The sequence below is a fragment of the Pleurodeles waltl genome, chromosome 6 (genome assembly GCF_031143425.1).
Source record: "Pleurodeles waltl isolate 20211129_DDA chromosome 6, aPleWal1.hap1.20221129, whole genome shotgun sequence".
Taxonomy (NCBI): Eukaryota; Metazoa; Chordata; class Amphibia; order Caudata; family Salamandridae; genus Pleurodeles; species Pleurodeles waltl.
Window position 1 is genome coordinate 1,682,111,034 of NC_090445.1, and position 19,040 is coordinate 1,682,130,073.

Below are 19,040 nucleotides of genomic sequence, written 5' to 3' on the forward strand. Positions count from 1 at the left end.
CATCCTCCATCCCTTAAATTTTTTTTCCGTATGAGGGATGAGTTCCCAAGGTTTTTCTTAGGGTCAGGCAGGGGGGCTGCTGATTTTGGCCCCCAGGATGGGATTCTGGGGCCTCCTTACTCTTGTGGAGGGGGGACTGCACACCTAAATCACTGAGTCCTGTAATGACTGCGAGTAACATCTTCTTTATGTTGCTGGCAGCCAGTCAGAGTGCTCGCTCTGATGGAAGTCTGGCTCCTGCGGGAGTGAATTGACCCAAGGGGGAAAAAGCTCCCTTGGCCAATCAGAAGGGACTATTTTTAGAATTGGATGGGAGGGACCCTCACAAAAGTCCCTTGAACCTATGGGTCTAGATATACAACAATTTGTGAACCTTAATTTCTCAAAATCTACTGAACATATTTACACCAGATCACAAAAAGTACAATCTGTGAACCAAGATAAGGCTTCCTGACAACTTTAGATTCATTCTATTTAGTAGTTCTTGTGGGAACGCTGCCTAAATATCTATGGAAAATGCATGAGGAAATTTTGATTTTTTTTTTACACTCAACTTTTTTCTCAGCCCCTCACTTGACAAATCACCCAGAAACTTTCCAGGAAGATGCTGAAGTGAATTTGATTTATTTGTGGAAAATTTTGCGAAGATTCCTCAAACGGTTCCAAAGTTATTTGCAAACCAAAAATTGCCATGCTGTAGAAAAGCAAACTTAACTAGAACTATCCAGTGGTGACCGCTATAGGGTATATATTGCTATAGATATATTGCTATAGTGATATATAGATATAAATCTATTGATCTAAAAATAAATTTATTTTTATGGTAAGCAAGAAGACTTAGGCCCTCATTATGATCTCGGTGGTCCAAACAGTGGACCGCCGAGATCACTGCCTCCTATGACCGCCATTGATGGCGGTGTGAACCGCCAGACACCATACTGACGGTCGGTGGCAGAGTTGGATGGTGCTCCACCCTCACCGCCACGTCGACCAGACACTGCCACGCCTATTATGATGCAATAATAGGCATGGCGGTGTATGGAGACGAAGCGCCACCGGTGGAGCAGCATACAGGGAGCCTGTTCCCTCCCAGAGCAGCGCCACAGAAAAGGTAAGTGCTGCCCGAGAGGTAAGGGGGGCTGGAGGTGTGTGTGTGGAGTGATTGAGTGCGTGCATGGGGGGGGGTGTGAAGGGGGGATGTGTGTCTGCGTGTATGTATGCATGTGTGTATGTCTGTGAATGTGTACGTGTGTGACTGAGGGTGTAGATGCGCGTGTGTGTGCATGTGTGCATGTTTTTTTGTGGGGGATGGTGGGAGGGGGTTAGGGAGGGCCTACAGGGAGATCGGGGGGAGGAGGGGTAGAGTGTTCAAATTTTAAGGTTCAGGGGGGTAGGGGTGGGTCCAGGGGCTTTGGGGGGAGGTGGGTGGGTGTTGTGGCAATGGGGTGCTGGTGTGTCACATACTTGTGACAGGAATGAGAATTCCTGTCACCAGTATGCTTTCCGCCAGGGATTACGAAATCCCTGGTGGAAATGGGATCATTATCCCACTGGCGGTCTATGGTCGACTGGTCGACTGTGGCTACCTTCGGCCCAGTGGTCGACTCAGCCCTGACGGTGGGTGGTGGTGAACTGGCTTCTTTGCAGCCAGTTCAATACTTGCATCATCTTATGGCGGTTGAGCACTGCCATGCCGTCAGCGGTCATGGCGGTGCTCGACCGCTAAGATCATAATGAGGGCCTTAGTAGCTTGATTTCGAAATTTAAATATATGGAGTAACACAAATGCATCTGCATATTTGAAGTTTGTGAACCAAGACCTGTGGACGTCTGGTGCTTCTTACTCTGTATATCAAGAATATTACAACCAACATAATGCATTACGTATGTGGTAAAGTGTCTGACTTTCGAACATGGAACCAAAAACCATGTGATTCTTTGCAAATCATTTTCTCTCCCTGCTTTTCAGGATTTAAATTGAGAAGAATGTGTCCTATAAATATGCTTAACTGGAAATGTAGAAAATTGTAAATGTGTGCATTTTGAAAAGCAAATTTACATTGTGCTATAAGGTACTGTCACATTTATATACTCCTACACACGTAGACTGTCAAATACTGTTTATATAATCTGGTTTCAACTGAGCTTCATAACCTCAATTATGTTTTCTTCACTGCACGTCATGGCTGAGCTGCTTCTGCTAAAAAATGTTCTTCTACAATTTTGTCTCACATCAAATACCCAAAATAGATTGAAAATTGAACAATTAGAAAACACAAACACAGGAAAATTGCTCTAATCACTACTTAAAAATAAATGTTTAATATAGAATTATAATAAAAAGTTTAAAACAATTTTACATACAACAGCATACTTCACTAAAAGGCGCAGTTATCACCCGCTATGTAGACCTAAGTACATGCTCGGTACCGTGTAAAGGTTAAAAAGTGTTGCCCATAAAATGCCACCCATTTGTACGATACGATCTCTTACACCACAATTATCTTCAATACACTTACGGGTTCTTAGATTATATATGGGAGAAAGAACCTTCTGCACTATATGGATATTGCAAGTCATAGAGGAGTCCCATGACGATATGGAGGAATAAAGCCAAAGACTGAGCTTCTTTATAAGTTCATGGATCTTCAAGGTGATTTGCAATATCCCTTTAATGTGCAACAGAAGGTATTTCTATTCCACGTAATACCTGGTCACCCAATTACCCATCATCGGCTGAAATCATTAATATCTTGCTGTCACGTGGTCATCTGTACTTTAAAATGCAACACACTAAAAACAAGTTAGTATTTTTTGCCAAACAGTTTTGGGATCTGTTCCATTTATGGAAGATTTAAAAAAGCTGTGTTGAAAGGTGCAGAGTTTCTATCTTTCTTGTATTGATCTATAACTGGGAAAGAACTTGTCCTAAATAGCTGCTAAATGCTTTTAATTTTAGAAAAACCTACCAGATGGAGGAACATCCAGTTCCCATTTTTTGTTTAAACGGCAGCTTTAATGATGCTCTGTTTCCCGCCTTTCACCCTGGCCACAGGCATTGTGATGTCAGAACTCCCCCGAGATAATTTATTAGAATTTAGCAGCTATTATAGACGAATAAGTGCAACACAGGTTGGTTCTAATAAGGAAATTAGAGAAAGTGTTTCATAGAGGGATTGCAGGTTCCCTTTTATTATAACCAAATATATGTAATAAATTCACACACCATGATACAAATATGATCCATTTTGTACGTGGATGTAGTTGTAGCATCCATTAATCTAAACAGGCACTATTACTAAACGGACCTTATTGCTTTCATAAGCACCTTCTTGTATTTGCTTCAGTCAAAATGTGAGAACAAAGTAAAAGGACATTTTAACAAAGAAACTGTTAGACAATACATATGATGACCTAAAGTGAAACACCGCGTTATTCAGGAAATAACCTACACTTAATGGAAGCTTATTAAATGCAATGTAGGCACTCCAAAACCACTTACATTTAAAGGCTTACATTTACAGTGCAAGAAAGTAATAACCAGCTCTGTATATCATCTTCTTTACAGAGCAAATTTAAATAAAATTGACACTGACTGTAATATTGAGTGGCATACAGGATGCTGGAGAATAGCAAATGCAGCAATTGTATATTATGGTGAGAAGATCAATGGTCACCCTAAACCAGTGGTCTTCAAACTTTTTAATGCCGCGCCCCCCCAGTTGAAAAATAAAAATCTTTGGGCCCCCCCTCAGAATTTTTCACAATTTTTTTAGAAAGATGGCAATGTTTAAGTATGTCTAGACCTATTTAAACATTGCAGTTAGGTATTGTTATATTTTTAAAACTGCAATAACATGCTTCTGCTTAAAACAAAGGCATGTTATCTTTATAATATTTCTTCTGGACAGAGTTTGGCGCCCCCCGTGTGATCACTTGAGGCCCCCCTAGGGGGGCCCGCCCCCCAGTTTGAAGACCTCTGCCCTAAACTGATGCTTGAATATAAAAGGATCATATACTCTTTTTACATCACAGAAAACAAAGCGAAAACACTATTGGCGTTTGTAATTACAGGCAACCAAAAACCACCAGAAGCACGCTCCATATAGACGCTAACTAAAGTTGCCGCCACGCGCCTTCAAGGGTCTAACGTTCTGACGGCCGCCTCATTTTAACTCATCAAAACACGTGAAGCACTGTGCAAAACTATTACTCCATGAAATGGCTATCTGCTCAAAAACCAACCCACCAAAGCTAAAAACACCCCTCACAAACTACTCCCATGTCCAGCAAGGACCGAAAGCACCCTCCGATATAACAACCCCCCCCAGCAGAAGACCCTGGCAGCTCGAAAGGATACCTCTCGCCAACATAGTAATTCTCCACTGTACTTATCCCTTACAACTAACATATCTGCATAAATAGTAAGTGTAACCGAAAAGCAAACCCTAGAGTGTCCGCCAGCCCACAAATAAACCCATTCAAATTAAACATCCCTCGATAAGCCGCAATCACGAAAGGAGAAACTAATGAGTTTAAATCGCAGGGAACATCTCAAAGAACAAAAGCAGTCACAGTGCAAGGACAGCTACAGAGCATGTTTTAATTCCGGCTTGTCAATCCAAATTGTATTACAAATTTGGCTTTAAAGTGGGAGCATAAAATGATACTCAGAAAACGTTTTTATTCCACAGCACCCTCTACCACAAACCATTTTTTTAAACATAATGCATTGTGACAGTAGTAGGTATGTAGCCTGTTAACGTTTGTAAGGTTTTTGCTTTATTATTGGTGAAACATACAATTGTTTATGTTAAGCGCTAGTATAATGGCATCTAATGATAAACCGTGACACTTAATTCCTATAAATACATACAACACCCGTTAGATAAGCTTGTCTACAAGTAGATTGAACATTTTCAACTGGAGGTATTCTAACAAATAACGGAGATGCAACACATTTATTTTCTAAAATACCTTTCTTTGTCTATGTACTGGAACGTGATAATTATCAGGTTAAGTTAGTAAACATTCTTAAACTCAATAGTACCTCAAAATATACCACCATCAGAGTAAAAAAAAAAAGTAAATGCAAACCTGATACGAAGAAAACAGTTCAGGTTGCTTCCAAATTTAATTCAAAACCTTACACAATTGTAAAACTGGAATTTATGGGCCATCAAAAGTTAAGCGCCAATGTCGCCTTAATTTGCCCTGAATTAGCAGTGTTAATGAACAAGAAAAATTTGCTAGCGTGCATGACATACTTTCTCTTAATAATTCACTAGCCACATATTCCCAGATACTCACTTTCTGTTTAAAGATCGTTCAAATCCAATGAAACTTCACAGATGCTAGAACACACTTTGTTAAATTGGCGTTGGGAGCCGTTTATTAAAATGCCAAGAATTAAGCGATGTCCTTGAAATTTGGCACCTACGCAAGGTCCTGGTGAGATAAAAGGAGGAATCCAATCTAAGCCTGTTCTCAGCCACTTTTCACTGTTTCTTTCTTAGGTTTTTTACTCGTATAAGGTGCATTTGCAGACAGCAGTACATTTTCTCCCTCTTTGTGAACTACAGAAGAATTTCACCAGCAGGAGACCAAGTATAATCATTTTGAATATTTGATTCTGGCTCCTGACTTTAGGAAGGGAATGTCGAGAAGCAAAGGCCAAGCTATAAGGACCCCTTTGACTAGATGAGATTTGTTTTTCAGAGTTTCCAAGCAATCATTTATTGGTTGTTGTCTTGCACTCCCTACCTTTGTGGAAGGTTTGTCTGCCCACCTATTGACAAAGTGGTTCTTGTGCAGGTAATGGAGTAAATTGTACTTGTCATATCAAATAATATTCATTTGACAAAGAGAAGAAGGTGCAGTTTGACATCTATTTGCAAGTTAAGTGATTAGAGCATCGGGACGTTCACGAGAGAGGATGCAGGCTTGCTCGTCAATGCTTCTTACCCGTCTATGGCCTTTATAACTTCAGCGGCAGTGGTGTTGCCGCTGGTGATTAATATTGAATCTGAACTATATTTTCTCTTTTCAGCAGGACAAATGCCAACTAAAGTTTCAGATTAATAGCCTAAGACTAGGCTACTCTTGTCATATTTACTGATGCAATGCATTGGTGATCCCTGGTTGATTAAATTTGAAGTCCTTTGCCATCTTCTAGAAGATGCTCATTACCAGCGATTCGCGCATGATGTTGGACAGGCCCTAAAGAAAATCAATCTTGTCAGTCGTTTATCATGACACTTATGTGAAAATTAATGCATAATTTTTTAGAGCACGGAGACCTGCTTGTTCATACATGTGCTGACAACTGCACACTAATGATAGGCAAACGTGGAACGTAGAGCCCGGAGACTGAATTCAGACGTTGGCTGCTCCACAAACCTACTTAACGGAATGGAAGAACCTAATGCACAAAATTCTAATACAGTGTACAGCTCAGTCATCCGTTGCATGATCCCTGTCATCTTCCTCTGATTAATGGTCATTTTGCGGCATTATTCGAAACGACAATTTAAATTGAAGAGAGCCTAGTAAACCGACCCATTGCTAATGCTGGTGGTGAGGCCATATCGTCCCACCCCTCGCTTCGCTTTTTGTTTCGTGCTTGTCACGCAGTGATCCAGAAGAACTGATTTGAGGAACAATTTCGGCTTCAGGCCACCATCATTGCGGCAGATCATCCTGACACACCAAGATTTATGAGAAAAATAGTTGTTATTTCTGTTTTCATCTGCCTGATATAGTATGCTGGAAACTGAAAAGGCTTACAGTATTATATTAATTATGGTCAGAAGGAGCTGATCTTGTGTCTATGCCATTCAAGTGCTGTAGCTTCATTGTTAAGATTTATACGACGAAGTGGAAGCCAGGAAAGCATACAGGACACTAGGACCAAGCAATACGTGTCTTGTAAATAGGGAATTTAGCTTATGTATTTTAGGATCATGCTTAGATTGGTTCTTCTGATGCAGAAGGGCAGTCTTGGTCTGAGTAAATGAAGAATATTTAGCTGTTAACTGCAGTATTGCTAAAAGAAGATATTAAATATCCCCATCATCAGCACTTATTCCTTTCGACATCGGGTCCGCTGTTCACCTACAGAAGTAGCAGCGCCTATTGGATGCGGTGTCTCAGCCATCGCTGTTCCCTTCTTTAACATCAGTTATACCTGACTTTTTAGTTCATTATAAGCTCTGGCGTACATGTAGAGCCCTATTACTGCAACTCAAGCGAAGTCAAGAATAGCTCATGGTCTTTATTGGAAAATTTGTATGCTAGGAATTTTTATTGCAATTTGATGGCCGACTCTACGCTATCTGCAGGAGAGGTGGGAAGGTAAATGGAACCAATTAGAGTAAATGTGAGGCTTTGCAGAAGTCCACCTACCACATGTGTATTTTTATGATTGTATAACTAAGCGCCCATGTTGGAGCAAAATGCATGCCAGAGCAAGCATCGTTAGACTTAAAGAGTCAGCGGGTAGTTTTATGTATAGCAGCAGGTGTAGGAGTAAAAAGAAAATTCTGCCTAGCAAGGCGATTGGGCTAAATATGCAACACGCTGAAGGTTAGTTTGCTTTGATTCATTTAGGAAATCTGGGTAATTGTGTTTTTGTTAAATGTTTTAAGCCTGCGGTGTAGTTACCGTGCTCGAGCTAATCACAATTTAGCTTTACAAAAACTGGCAATGAAGTTGGGCCACAGAGAATACCTTATTTTTCAGGATGAATTGTTGTGCTCTTGTCTTAGCTTGAGCATTTTAATCTCCTATTGTTCATCCGTGTGCAGCTCTGCACAAATTCAGAGATATTCTAAAGACACATGATGCGTCAGAATAAACGCTAAAAAGAACAGATAGAAAATGTGGTTGGGTCACTGTTTTCAAGCCCTCTGCTTTTACCTGTAGACCTGTGTACAGTTGTGCACAGCATCTATTCCTCTGGAAATTTATTGTGGCATCAAGGTAGGTTTTCAAAACTGACGCAAATAAAAAAAAATGCTCACTTCACCATCTAGAAGACATTACCTGGCATTCTCTGTGAATTATCTACTTTGGATTATGCATTCTCCACAAGTGTTTATGTGTGAGTTTCTGACTTTTATGTTGTTCCCTGAAGTGACACTAACCTTGGCATTTTGTACATTTCTGTGTGTTTCACTATAAATTCCTTTGTGTTGATGGCAACGTCTGGAGGTTTCTTGGGCCTATAAAGCAGGCGCCCTGAGAGTGGATGCTCCAGACGTGGAATCATCATCCATCCATATTCCACTCAATTGAAAAGGAAGGATTTCCATGGACCCTAACTGTATTGCTTGAAAAGGACCACAAAGAGTGTGATTTCTAGCGAAATCCCAATATGTCAGAGTTGAAATAATGTTTCCAAACGAGGTTAATATAAGGACAAATGAACTTTTGGCACCTGGCCTTTCCTGTCGCTGCTGCTTGTAGGTGCTATCAGTTGCACTCCTCCTGGTGAGGGATGGGCTGTGGGCGTCAGTGCGCTGCATTGCCTGGTCCGAGCTGTGCACTGATAATACCTGCATGATGTGTGTGTGTTTAAAGAAAAGATAGAGTGATAAAACTGTTTAAAAGGGTGTATTTAGGTTTGAAGCTATGGACAACTCTTTCTTTCGGGAACATGGCATCCTTACCATAGCCTGCAGGCTGCGGTAAAGATTTGTTTTAACTTTTCCTCCCAAAAATAATATAGTAAGTTAGTTCTTATAGCCAATTCAAGAGTGCCCTTATCTAACCCCATCATCTCCCTAGCACACAAATGTGTTAGAAGCCAAAGTGTCTGGAATAGAATTCCACCACTGTGAGGCTAATGGTAAATCCACACACCTCTAATGCTGTGGATTCCTCTAAAAACTTTAGGTTGGTAGTTCACAAGGAGGTGTGTTCTTTATTATGTCTGTCTTGCCTGATCTTCATGCATTGTAATTTAACAACCAATGCTAAGCATACTGATGAACTGTGATTTGAAATGTGTGTATATATACATATATATATATGTGTGTGTGTTATGGTCCGCCTTTAGTGTGACATTACAGCACATTCAGTAGTCCAGGAATGACTTATCAAACAGGTGTGCAGTGTACATCATAGACCTGAGATTTATTATGTTTGGTAGACATGTGTGGTCAGTGGAGTGAGTGGGAGCATCTGTTAGCAGATTCTTCTGGTATAATGAGCTGTAAGCTTCTGGGCAGGTGGGGCCAAAGGGCTGTACTAGGCTGCTGATTTTCTCAGTTGTTGCTCGTACCCATTGCCTTGCAAATGTACATATTTGTTAGGTATCTGGTGCTCTTAAGTTCTATTGTGGGAGTTAATGGACAATTTTTGATGGGTGCATGTTTCTTTGTAATATGTACTTGTATTGTTGGGTGGTGTTTTTTAGTGGACCCTGCTGTTCTGACCACAGGGATCCCAACTACGTCCAACATTGCAACTTTTAGGAACAGATAAGATGAGGATTTGGAAATAAGGCAGTAACTAGAATAAAGCCACACTTCCTTGAAAAAATGTGTGTGTGATGTATGGCGTCTCTGTACTGTGTTGGATATATGTTCAGTGTTCTCTCTAATGTACTGATGGATCTTGTGTGTGTGAAACGTATGGCAGTTGAGTAGACTCATCACTACTTGTCTGAACCTAAGCCTCTAGAGGGGATCTGAAAGCCAGAGACCTGTTTCATGGTAGTTTTCTGTTCTGTTATGAGTTCAGGTGGTCTAGGTCCAGAGACCATACAGTTCCTTTTGGAGTAGAGTCTGATTTATTTGGCCATGTTTGACCCTGTCTGTCAAGGACACAAAAGTTCATGAAATGCAGCTCAGGCGATATATATGCCCTGCATCTTATAAAGCAAGATTACAAGTTGTACCTTCTTTGCCCTTATGTTTTGGATAACTATTTTCTCTACCGTTTTTAAAGAAATCCTTTCTCTGTTTCAGCTCTCTATCTTTAATAATAGATGCAAGGTTATTTTTCACCAATATGGCATCTGCTGTTTACCCAATACAAGTCTCAATCGCTGAACTTCACTACTTGGATCCATCCTGATTCTCTTCATTGACTACTTTACTCAACCAGTGTTTATGCCCTCAGCTCTTGCAGGCTTCTTTCAAATTGTTTTGACCGGCCTTTTGCAAACATGTGTTATGCTTCCTTTGACATCAGTGACATTAGTTCCATGTATTTGTACATTTTATACATCATAAAGAATGTTTTGTAGTCATGCACTGTTAGCTTTGGAGGAAATTAAAATCTGGGAACCTCATTTAAGAGATCTAATGTTATGTTTGCATCTCATTTTACGTATATTTATATTTTTCAGAAAAAAAATAGGTTTTCAAGTTAGGACAAGTTAGGACTCATGTCCTAACTTGAAAAAAACGTTGTCCTAACCGGTTCAATCTCTGCCATCTTCCATTTATTGCACCAAAGTTCATAAACCCTCTTTCAAATCATGCAAGATTAACCTGTATTTAGCTTTGGGGTCTTAAAAAAAACTGCATATTTTTGAAGTGAGTCGCTTTTGTGGAAGAGAGACGATAGCCCTCGGCTTCCTCATCCAAAAGCGTATGAAACCAATAATCATCTCTGTTTGGTAAGGGGACACACTATGTTACTACATATAATGCACTTTCCACCAGAGCTTTGAAATATGCTTCATGTCTGTCCTTTAGGAGGCAGCTGTATTTTCTTATCTGTGCAGATCCTGTAGCCCCCCTATATACGGATGAGCAAGCATCTTACAGGCCCCCACCTATCAGAAAATGTTCCATCATTGGAACCTTTTTTTGACTAGTGAAAAGATAGGTTCATGTACAAGTGGAAATGACAGCTGTATCATGTCTCACGTTTGTGTTAAATTTTCACCATTCTCTCATCTAGTCTATTTTTTAGTTTCAAAACGCTTCACATCGTATTTCTTAAAGTGAAGTTTGTCTTTTACCTATTTCTTGTTGGGTACGTTGCATTTTTACGTATATTTGTTGCCACTTCTCAGGCCCTCTCGTCCTTCAGATTTGTACTTTATTCTACTCTGTGCTTTTTATTGTTTTCTTTAGTTTTTTTAATTTGGTTACATATAAGAATCACACGGCACGTAAGCCTCAAGAGACTTTAAGATTGCGTTTCTCAGTGTCACTGTACTTTATTTCGAGCCTCTAATGGATATTTATTGGCCATGCAGAGCTACTTTTGTTGTCATGGACCTATAACCTTCAAGGTGGGGTTTCTTCCTCTGCACTGTACAAGTCCACTGTACACATAAACTGTGCAAGGTGCACCTGAGTCTGAAGTATACGTAGCTTTTGATTTAGCTGCCCGGAGCAGCGATGTCCCGCGTAGGGCTGGAGGAGTCGGATCCATGGTAGATTTCCATGATATCTGCCAAAGATAAACTCACGCGCAGTGGGAATCATTTTCATTGTCCTTGGTTGAAGTGAAGATCTGGGATGGGTTCAGACCTGTTGGCCCTAAGTTGGACTCAACTGATCTTGTGGGCACGAGTCGAACACACCACATTCCTATAGACCTCCAAAAGTACTTTCTTTTTTCATCAGTCTTTGGTAAATGCAGCACCTGGCTTAGGAAGCTCCATTGTTAGGCTGTTGGTTTCACAGACTCACTCTGTCATTTGTCCTGGGCATAATACAAGTTATAATATTTTTCTGAATGTGTACACCTGCTGTACAATGTTTATGGTCCTATTGCTCTTATGGAGTCAGGTGCCCTTTACAGATTCACGTGGACCCATGTCACGGTTTTCTGATGCACTGTTTCAAGAGGGAGAACCCACCAGTTGTATGTATTTAGTGATGACTTGTATTGAATGGTGGGCTGAATAGGACGTGCACGATATTGTTCAGAACTTTTGTAGAATAGATGCATTAGAGTGGGTGTCCAAGTACATGTTAATTGAATATTCTTCACTCCTTTGTGAGATGGTCCATTGCTTGGCCATGGAAGGCTGTTCTGTAGAGTTAGCTTTAGCGAGGTGTATAGCTTGGATTCACGGTTGCGTACGTGGGGAATATTTAAGCTAAACTCTTCTGAAATGTGTGTGGGTGAGAGGGTGCGGGATTGCTGTGGGGTTGACGACACAAATCCACTACATTAGTTAGTAGCCGTGTGTTGGTGCGCCTGAAGGCACCTGGTAGATCTATTCTGTTTGGCACATGTGGATGAATTATAAATATATCTTTACATCTTTAAGCCTTGTAGTGGTGATTTTGGAACTATTGTGTCTAAAATTACATGTTCTTTATGTTTTGTGATGTGTGATTCTGGTGGGGGATGAGAAGCAACTATAATGTGAATGACGGGCGAGTTTAGCAGAAACTGGCATGTCCTCCTGGGCAGCTCTACATGTCTTCAGAAGTAGCAGCATAAAAATGGAGCCTTCCTCTCCATAAGATGTGATCTGAGCTTCTACACGGGCAGTGGAGTGTAGAGGGGCAAAATGGCACCAGCTGAAAATGGATTCTCCTTTTACGATGATTGGCTGATATTAAGGGTGATAGAAATGCACTTGATAAAGTCTCAGATATCAGTAACATGGCTTGCGATAAAAGGAGAAGGTTTAACATTGTTCCTCTATTAAATTTTAAGATTGTTAAATGTCTTCATCTCTGTTAGCTGTTTTGAAATCCTAATTAGAATTCTGCAGAACATATCTGTGAAGTTTTCATTGAATAAACTTTATTAACGCAGATGTATTTTCTTCTTTCAGTGGGAACACCATACTATATGTCCCCAGAAAGAATACACGAAAATGGCTACAATTTTAAATCCGATATTTGGTCTTTGGGCTGTTTATTATACGAGGTAAGAAGTTTTCAGTTCATGAAGATGCAATAAGATTAAAGTAGATGGTATCATGAAAAGTGTGCATATGCTATGTTGGCACATGTTTATCATGTCATTGCAGTTGGTGCTGTGCCTAGATCGTGAGATGTATGATCTATAGGTGCTATCATATTGGTAGGCACAACAACATTAAAGCATGTTAAAGATCTCACCAAAGCAATCAGGTCTTCATGGATTTCCTGAAGTGAGTCGGTGCCTGGGTTTCTTGAGGGCGGACTCAAACTGGGGCCGTCGGTGGCAAATCTGTGGTGCCCCTGGGAGTCACTTCAGGACATTGCCTCTGTTAGCAGCCTGCAAGCTTTCATCAGAGGGGATTTAGCTCTAATATTCTGATTTGTGATTTATGCAAAATAAGCATGATGAGACTAAGGATGCATTTAACAATGAGATCTAGAATTTTGTTAACAATCTTCGATAAAATGAGAGTACGACTGTAGTAATCCTCTAAAATCAGACAACTTGTTTCTCTTAGAATCTGAAAACTAAGGGAATAGCCTCAGACAGCAGCCTCTGTGTTGGAATTTTTGATGGTAGTGATGAATAACATTCCTATAGTCCAGCTTCTTCCTTGTCAGAGACCCACCACGCGTGACACTGTCCCTTAGGAATGCATTGCTTGCTGGGGCTCTCCAGGCTTAAGGAATGCCCCTTTTGCCGGAGAGCTGGTTTGTGTGGTTCACTTGGTGGGGTGACTGAGTAGGCCTAGGTTTTTATCTTTCGTGTCAAAGGAAGGGGAACATCAATGTGTGCTTGAGGAGGTGGTGGCAGTGTACAACAACCTTGGTGTAAGGAAATGCCTCCTTGGCATGGTTACCCCCTGACTTTTTGCCTTTGCTGATGTTTTGAATTGAAAGTGTGCTGAGGCCTGCTAACCAGGCCCCAGCACCAGTGTTCTTTCCCTAACCTGTACTTTTGATTCCACAATTGGTACACCCTGGCACCCAGATAAGTCCCTTGTAACTGGTACCTCTGGTACCAAGGGCCCTGATGCCAGGGAAGGTCTCTAAGGGCTGCAGCATGTATTATGCCACCCTAGAGACCCCTCACCCAGCACAGACACACTGCTTACCAGCTTGTGTGTGCTAGTGAGAACAAAATGAGTAAGTCGACATGGCACTCCCCTCAGGGTGCCATGCCAGCCTCTCACTGCCTATGCAGTATAGGTAAGACACCCCTCTAGCAGGCCTTACAGCCCTAAGGCAGGGTGCACTATACCATAGGTGAGGGTACCAGTGCATGAGCACTGTGCCCCTACAGTGTCTAAGCAAAACCTTAGACATTGTAAGTGCAGGGTAGCCATAAGAGTATATGGTCTGGGAGTCTGTTTTACACGAACTCCACAGCACCATAATGGCTACACTGAAAACTGGGAAGTTTGGTATCAAACTTCTCAGCACAATAAATGCACACTGATGCCAGTGTACATTTTATTGTAAAATACACCACAGAGGGCACCTTAGAGGTGCCCCCTGAAACTTAACCGACTATCTGTGTAGGCCGACTGGTTCCAGCAGCCTGCCACACTAGAGACATGTTGCTGGCCCCATGGGGGGAGTGCCTTTGTCACTCTGAGGCCAGTAACAAAGCCTGCACTGGGTGGAGATGCTAACACCTCCCCCAGGCAGGAGCTGTAACACCTGGCGGTGAGCCTCAAAGGCTCACCCCTTTGTCACAGCACCGCAGGACACTCCAGCTAGTGGAGTTGCCCGCCCCCTCCGGCCCCGGCCCCCACTTTTGGCGGCAAGGCCGGAGAAAATAATGAGAATAACAAGGAGGAGTCACTGGCCAGTCAGGACAGCCCCTAAGGTGTCCTGAGCTGAGGTGACTCTAACTTTTAGAAATCCTCCATCTTGCAGATGGAGGATTCCCCCAATAGGATTAGGGATGTGACCCCCTCCCCTTGGGAGGAGGCACAAAGAGGGTGTACCCACCCTCAGGGCTAGTAGCCATTGGCTACTAACCCCCCAGACCTAAACACGCCCTTAAATTTAGTATTTAAGGGCTCTCCCTGAACCTAGAAATTAGATTCCTGCAACTACAAGAAGAAGGACTGCCTAGCTGAAAACCCCTGCAGAGGAAGACCAGAAGACAACAACTGCCTTGGCTCCAGAAACTCACCGGCCTGCCTCCTGCCTTCCAAAGAACTCTGCTCCAGCGACGCCTTCCAAAGGGACCAGCGACCTCTGACTCCTCTGAGGACTGCCCTGCTTCGACGACGACAAGAAACTCCCGAGGACAGCGGACCTGCTCCAAAAAGACTGCAACTTTATCCAAAGGAGCAGCTTTAAAGAACTCTGCAAACTCCCTGCAAGAAGCGTGAGACTTGCAACACTGCACCCGGCGACCCCGACTCGGCTGGTGGAGAACCAACACCTCAGGGAGGACCCCGGGACTACTCTACGACTGTGAGTACCAAAACCTGTCCCCCCTGAGCCCCCACAGCGCCGCCTGCAGAGGGAATCCCGAGGCTTCCCCTGACCGCAACTCTCTGAAACCTAAGTCCCGACGCCTGGAAAAGACCCTGCACCCGCAGCCCCCAGGACCTGAAGGACCGGACTTTCACTGCAGAAGTGACCCCCAGGAGTCCCTCACCCTTGCCCAAGTGGAGGTTTCCCCGAGGAAGCCCCCCCTTGCCTGCCTGCAGCGCTGAAGAGATCCCTTGATCTCTCATTGACTTCCATTGCGAACCCGACGCTTGTTCTAACACTGCACCCGGCCGCCCCCGCGCCGCTGAGGGTGAAATTTCTGTGTGGGCTTGTGTGTCCCCCGGTGCCCTACAAAACCCCCCTGGTCTGCCCTCCGAAGACGCGGGTACTTACCTGCTGGCAGACTGGAACCGGGGCACCCCCTTCTCTCCATTGAAGCCTATGCGTTTTGGGCACCACTTTGAACTCTGCACCTGACCGGCCCTGAGCTGCTGGTGTGGTAACTTTGGGGTTGCTCTGAACCCCCAACGGTGGGCTACCTTGGACCAAGAACTGAACCCTGTAAGTGTCTTACTTACCTGGTAAAACTAACAAAAACTTACCTCCCCCAGGAACTGTGAAAATTGCACTGTGTCCACTTTTAAAATAGCTATTTGTGAATAACTTGAAAAGTATACATGCAATTGAAATGATTCAAAGTTCCTAATGTACTTACCTGCAATACCTTTCAAACAAGATATTACATGTTAAATTTGAACCTGTGGTTCTTAAAATAAACTAAGAAAAGATATTTTTCTATACAAAACCTATTGGCTGGATTTGTCTCTGAGTGTGTGTACCTCATTTATTGTCTGTGTATGTACAACAAATGCTTAACACTACTCCTTGGATAAGCCTACTGCTCGACCACACTACCACAAAATAGAGCATTAGTATTATCTCTTTTTACCACTATTTTACCTCTAAGGGGAACCCTTGGACTCTGTGCATGCTATTCCTTACTTTGAAATAGCACATACAGAGCCAACTTCCTACACTTGGTCTTAAAGTACTCCGGGCCTGCTTTAGAGTTTGGTGGATGGGTTACTCCCGCATAAATGTGACATATATCCTGTCTGCCCTATTACATGCGCTGCTGGATATAATGCACTTCTAATACAGTGGATAGGATATCTGCCACGATATTGATGGAGTAACACATCCTTTAACTCTAAATAAGGCCCTAAGTCTCAACCAGATCCAGCTCCTCTGTCTCTGGGGCACCTCTAACAAGCAAATAAACTCTCCCTTGTCTGCTGGGGTTGGAACATCAATCCTCAGTTTGTAAAGCAGCTCATAGGAGCTATAAAATATTGTTATATTAAGCAGTGCTTAATTTGTAAATAAAAAGGTGCCGGTGCTCAAAGCCCTCCTCTTAAAAACAGAGCTCCTGCAATTAAATGTGCATCTTGGGCCTCTTCAATCCATTTAAAAGCACTCCCTGCCCCTTTAGCTCACTCTTGCAGCTTTCGGCTTTCTCCCATTGTGACGCTTTTTCGTTTTTCTCTTCCTCCGTCTTTCCCATTTGTGTCTTTTGCTCGCAGTAAATGCTCGAGGCAGAAAAATAAGCACCGGCCCTCAAAAATAAGTGCCTGTGCTCCGCACCGGAAACAACAAGCACAAATTAAGCACTGATGTTAAGTAATACTGGGGAAAGAAATGAGCATTGAGTTATCCAAAGTCGGGTTTGAACAGACTGGAGACAAAGACAGACCTGTATTCACTCCCTGTCTTCTTCCCTTTAAAAACTGGTATTCATTTAGATCACTACCCGGACTCTGTTTCAAGTCGGGATTCCTAGAGGACATGGTGCCCATGTCAAATCCACATACAGATGCTGACGGTTGAAAAGTATTGATTATCTATCACCAGATTCAGGAGCGTAGCTTTAAGTGGGGTGTTTGGGGGTTACCCCTCCCACCCCACAATAAATGTATTTTCTGGAACATAGTGGGGAGGACTGGTGCTTTCAGTCAGGTTTGATGAGCTGCCTGTCGGTTTTCACAAAGAACATTTACACACACCCTGCAAAAAAGCACACATTCACTCTCTCGTTGAACGTCTTCAAAAATGTTTGTTATCCTACAAATGGTGGTGTTCTTACCTAGTAACCTTACCAATCCATATTCGTCTCCCTCTCCACTTTAGGCCCCTCTCAAGTGCCCTGCTTGTCCTATAATGTATTTTTACTATTACATGCCAGCCTATTTGTTGGAATATCTGAAGCTCACTCCTCTTCAATCTTTGTGGCCAAACTACGCTATGATTTTTCTCAAATTTGTCCTGTACATTCAGCAAATTGACTCAATGCTGTGTCTTGGATTAAACCACTACTAATAGTGATCCAGAGACCCACTTGCGGCCTTGTTTAACAGGCAACTTCTCCATGGTGTAAACTCGCCAGAGGAACACCTGGAAAGAAAATATTCATTGCTGCGGCGTCTAATGTATTTTTTTGATGTAAGGTGTTGAGAGTGAGTTCTAAAACGTTTTGAGAACTTGCTCTAAACAGAGCCAGAGATTCATGTACTCAGCCAGCTTTGGCATCATTCCGGGCCTGACTGGCTGTATGGGCATGTTACAGTTTCTTCTGTAGGTCAAAAGCTGGAGTGCGGATTCTAGAACTGAATAGGCTTCCATCTTCCAGCCATGAAAGTGCACATTTCACCCTATCTGACCACGGCCCCATACCAGTGTAATTACCTGCTTGCCCCACTGAGGGCAGTGCCTACTTTCTTACCTTGCTCTTCCCAGCCAGAAGAACAGATGACCTGCTGGATGGAGTGAGTGCATACAGGTGGGGACATGTGCTTGGAAATCTTAATCCAAGGCGATGAGCGGGAAGCTGCAACAAGAGTACAAGAGCAACTCCACCTCCACCCAAAGCAATAACCACAGTATCACTGAGGGGCTAGGAACATGTTCCTACATCTGTCTCTGGAGGAGCATTCAGTGGAACTGGAACACTCGGGTCTGCTGGGTCTAGACACCCCCTGCAGCACCAAGCGCATGCAGCCACATCGCAGATGTCCAGTGCCCGTTGCTGCCTAGGGAGATGCGAGTCAGAGGGCGAAGAGGGGAGCAGAGGGCAGGTGATGGGCAGTTGGGGTTAGTAGTATCTTGGAAGTGGTACTTGCATTGAAATGGGCTTTCCATAGATGGATAGTACCAGTGTTGTATGTTCCTATGTGATGCAGATTCTGGCATGATTGCTAATTATGCTGTGTGCACCATGGGACGTGTGAAGCCCTTTACCATAATGCGGCTTCCTATCTAAATAGCACCAAGATGTCATCGCGATACACTCTATGCTTAAATGACACGTGCATGATATTCTGGATAGTTGGCAAATATCTGATATCATTCCGAATCCCTAATGGAGGGTATAGAATACCCTCCTAAGTGAGGGTATAGAATATCCTCTAGTAAAATAAGATGCTACATGGGTTTTTCCTTGGTTTCCATCAGGTATTGCTCCATCTCCATCTGTCCTCCTTGGCTTGCTTTACCACCTCAGCCTTTCTTATCGTCCAGTTTCTCTCCATTATTGTGTTCTAGGTGTCCTGATTGTGTAATGGTCCTGATGAGACTCAATGTTAAATAGAGGGTCCAATAGTCCTCGACAATTGGCAAATGAACCATAACATTAGACCCTTTGAATCTTAAGAGGGTTTAATGGAT

At 42.8% G+C, this 19,040-nt stretch overlaps 1 protein-coding gene across 2 annotated transcripts in view; it reads left to right on the forward strand.

The window, feature by feature from the left end:
* The window catches only part of NEK6 (NIMA related kinase 6), a 474,385-nt gene that overhangs the window by 395,212 nt on the left and 60,133 nt on the right, over window positions 1-19,040 (forward strand). For both annotated transcript variants that reach the window (XM_069241715.1, XM_069241716.1), the window contains exon 9: window positions 12,758-12,852. In XM_069241715.1, the coding sequence (XP_069097816.1) occupies window positions 12,758-12,852 (95 nt within the window). The remainder of the gene's footprint in view (window positions 1-12,757; window positions 12,853-19,040) is intronic.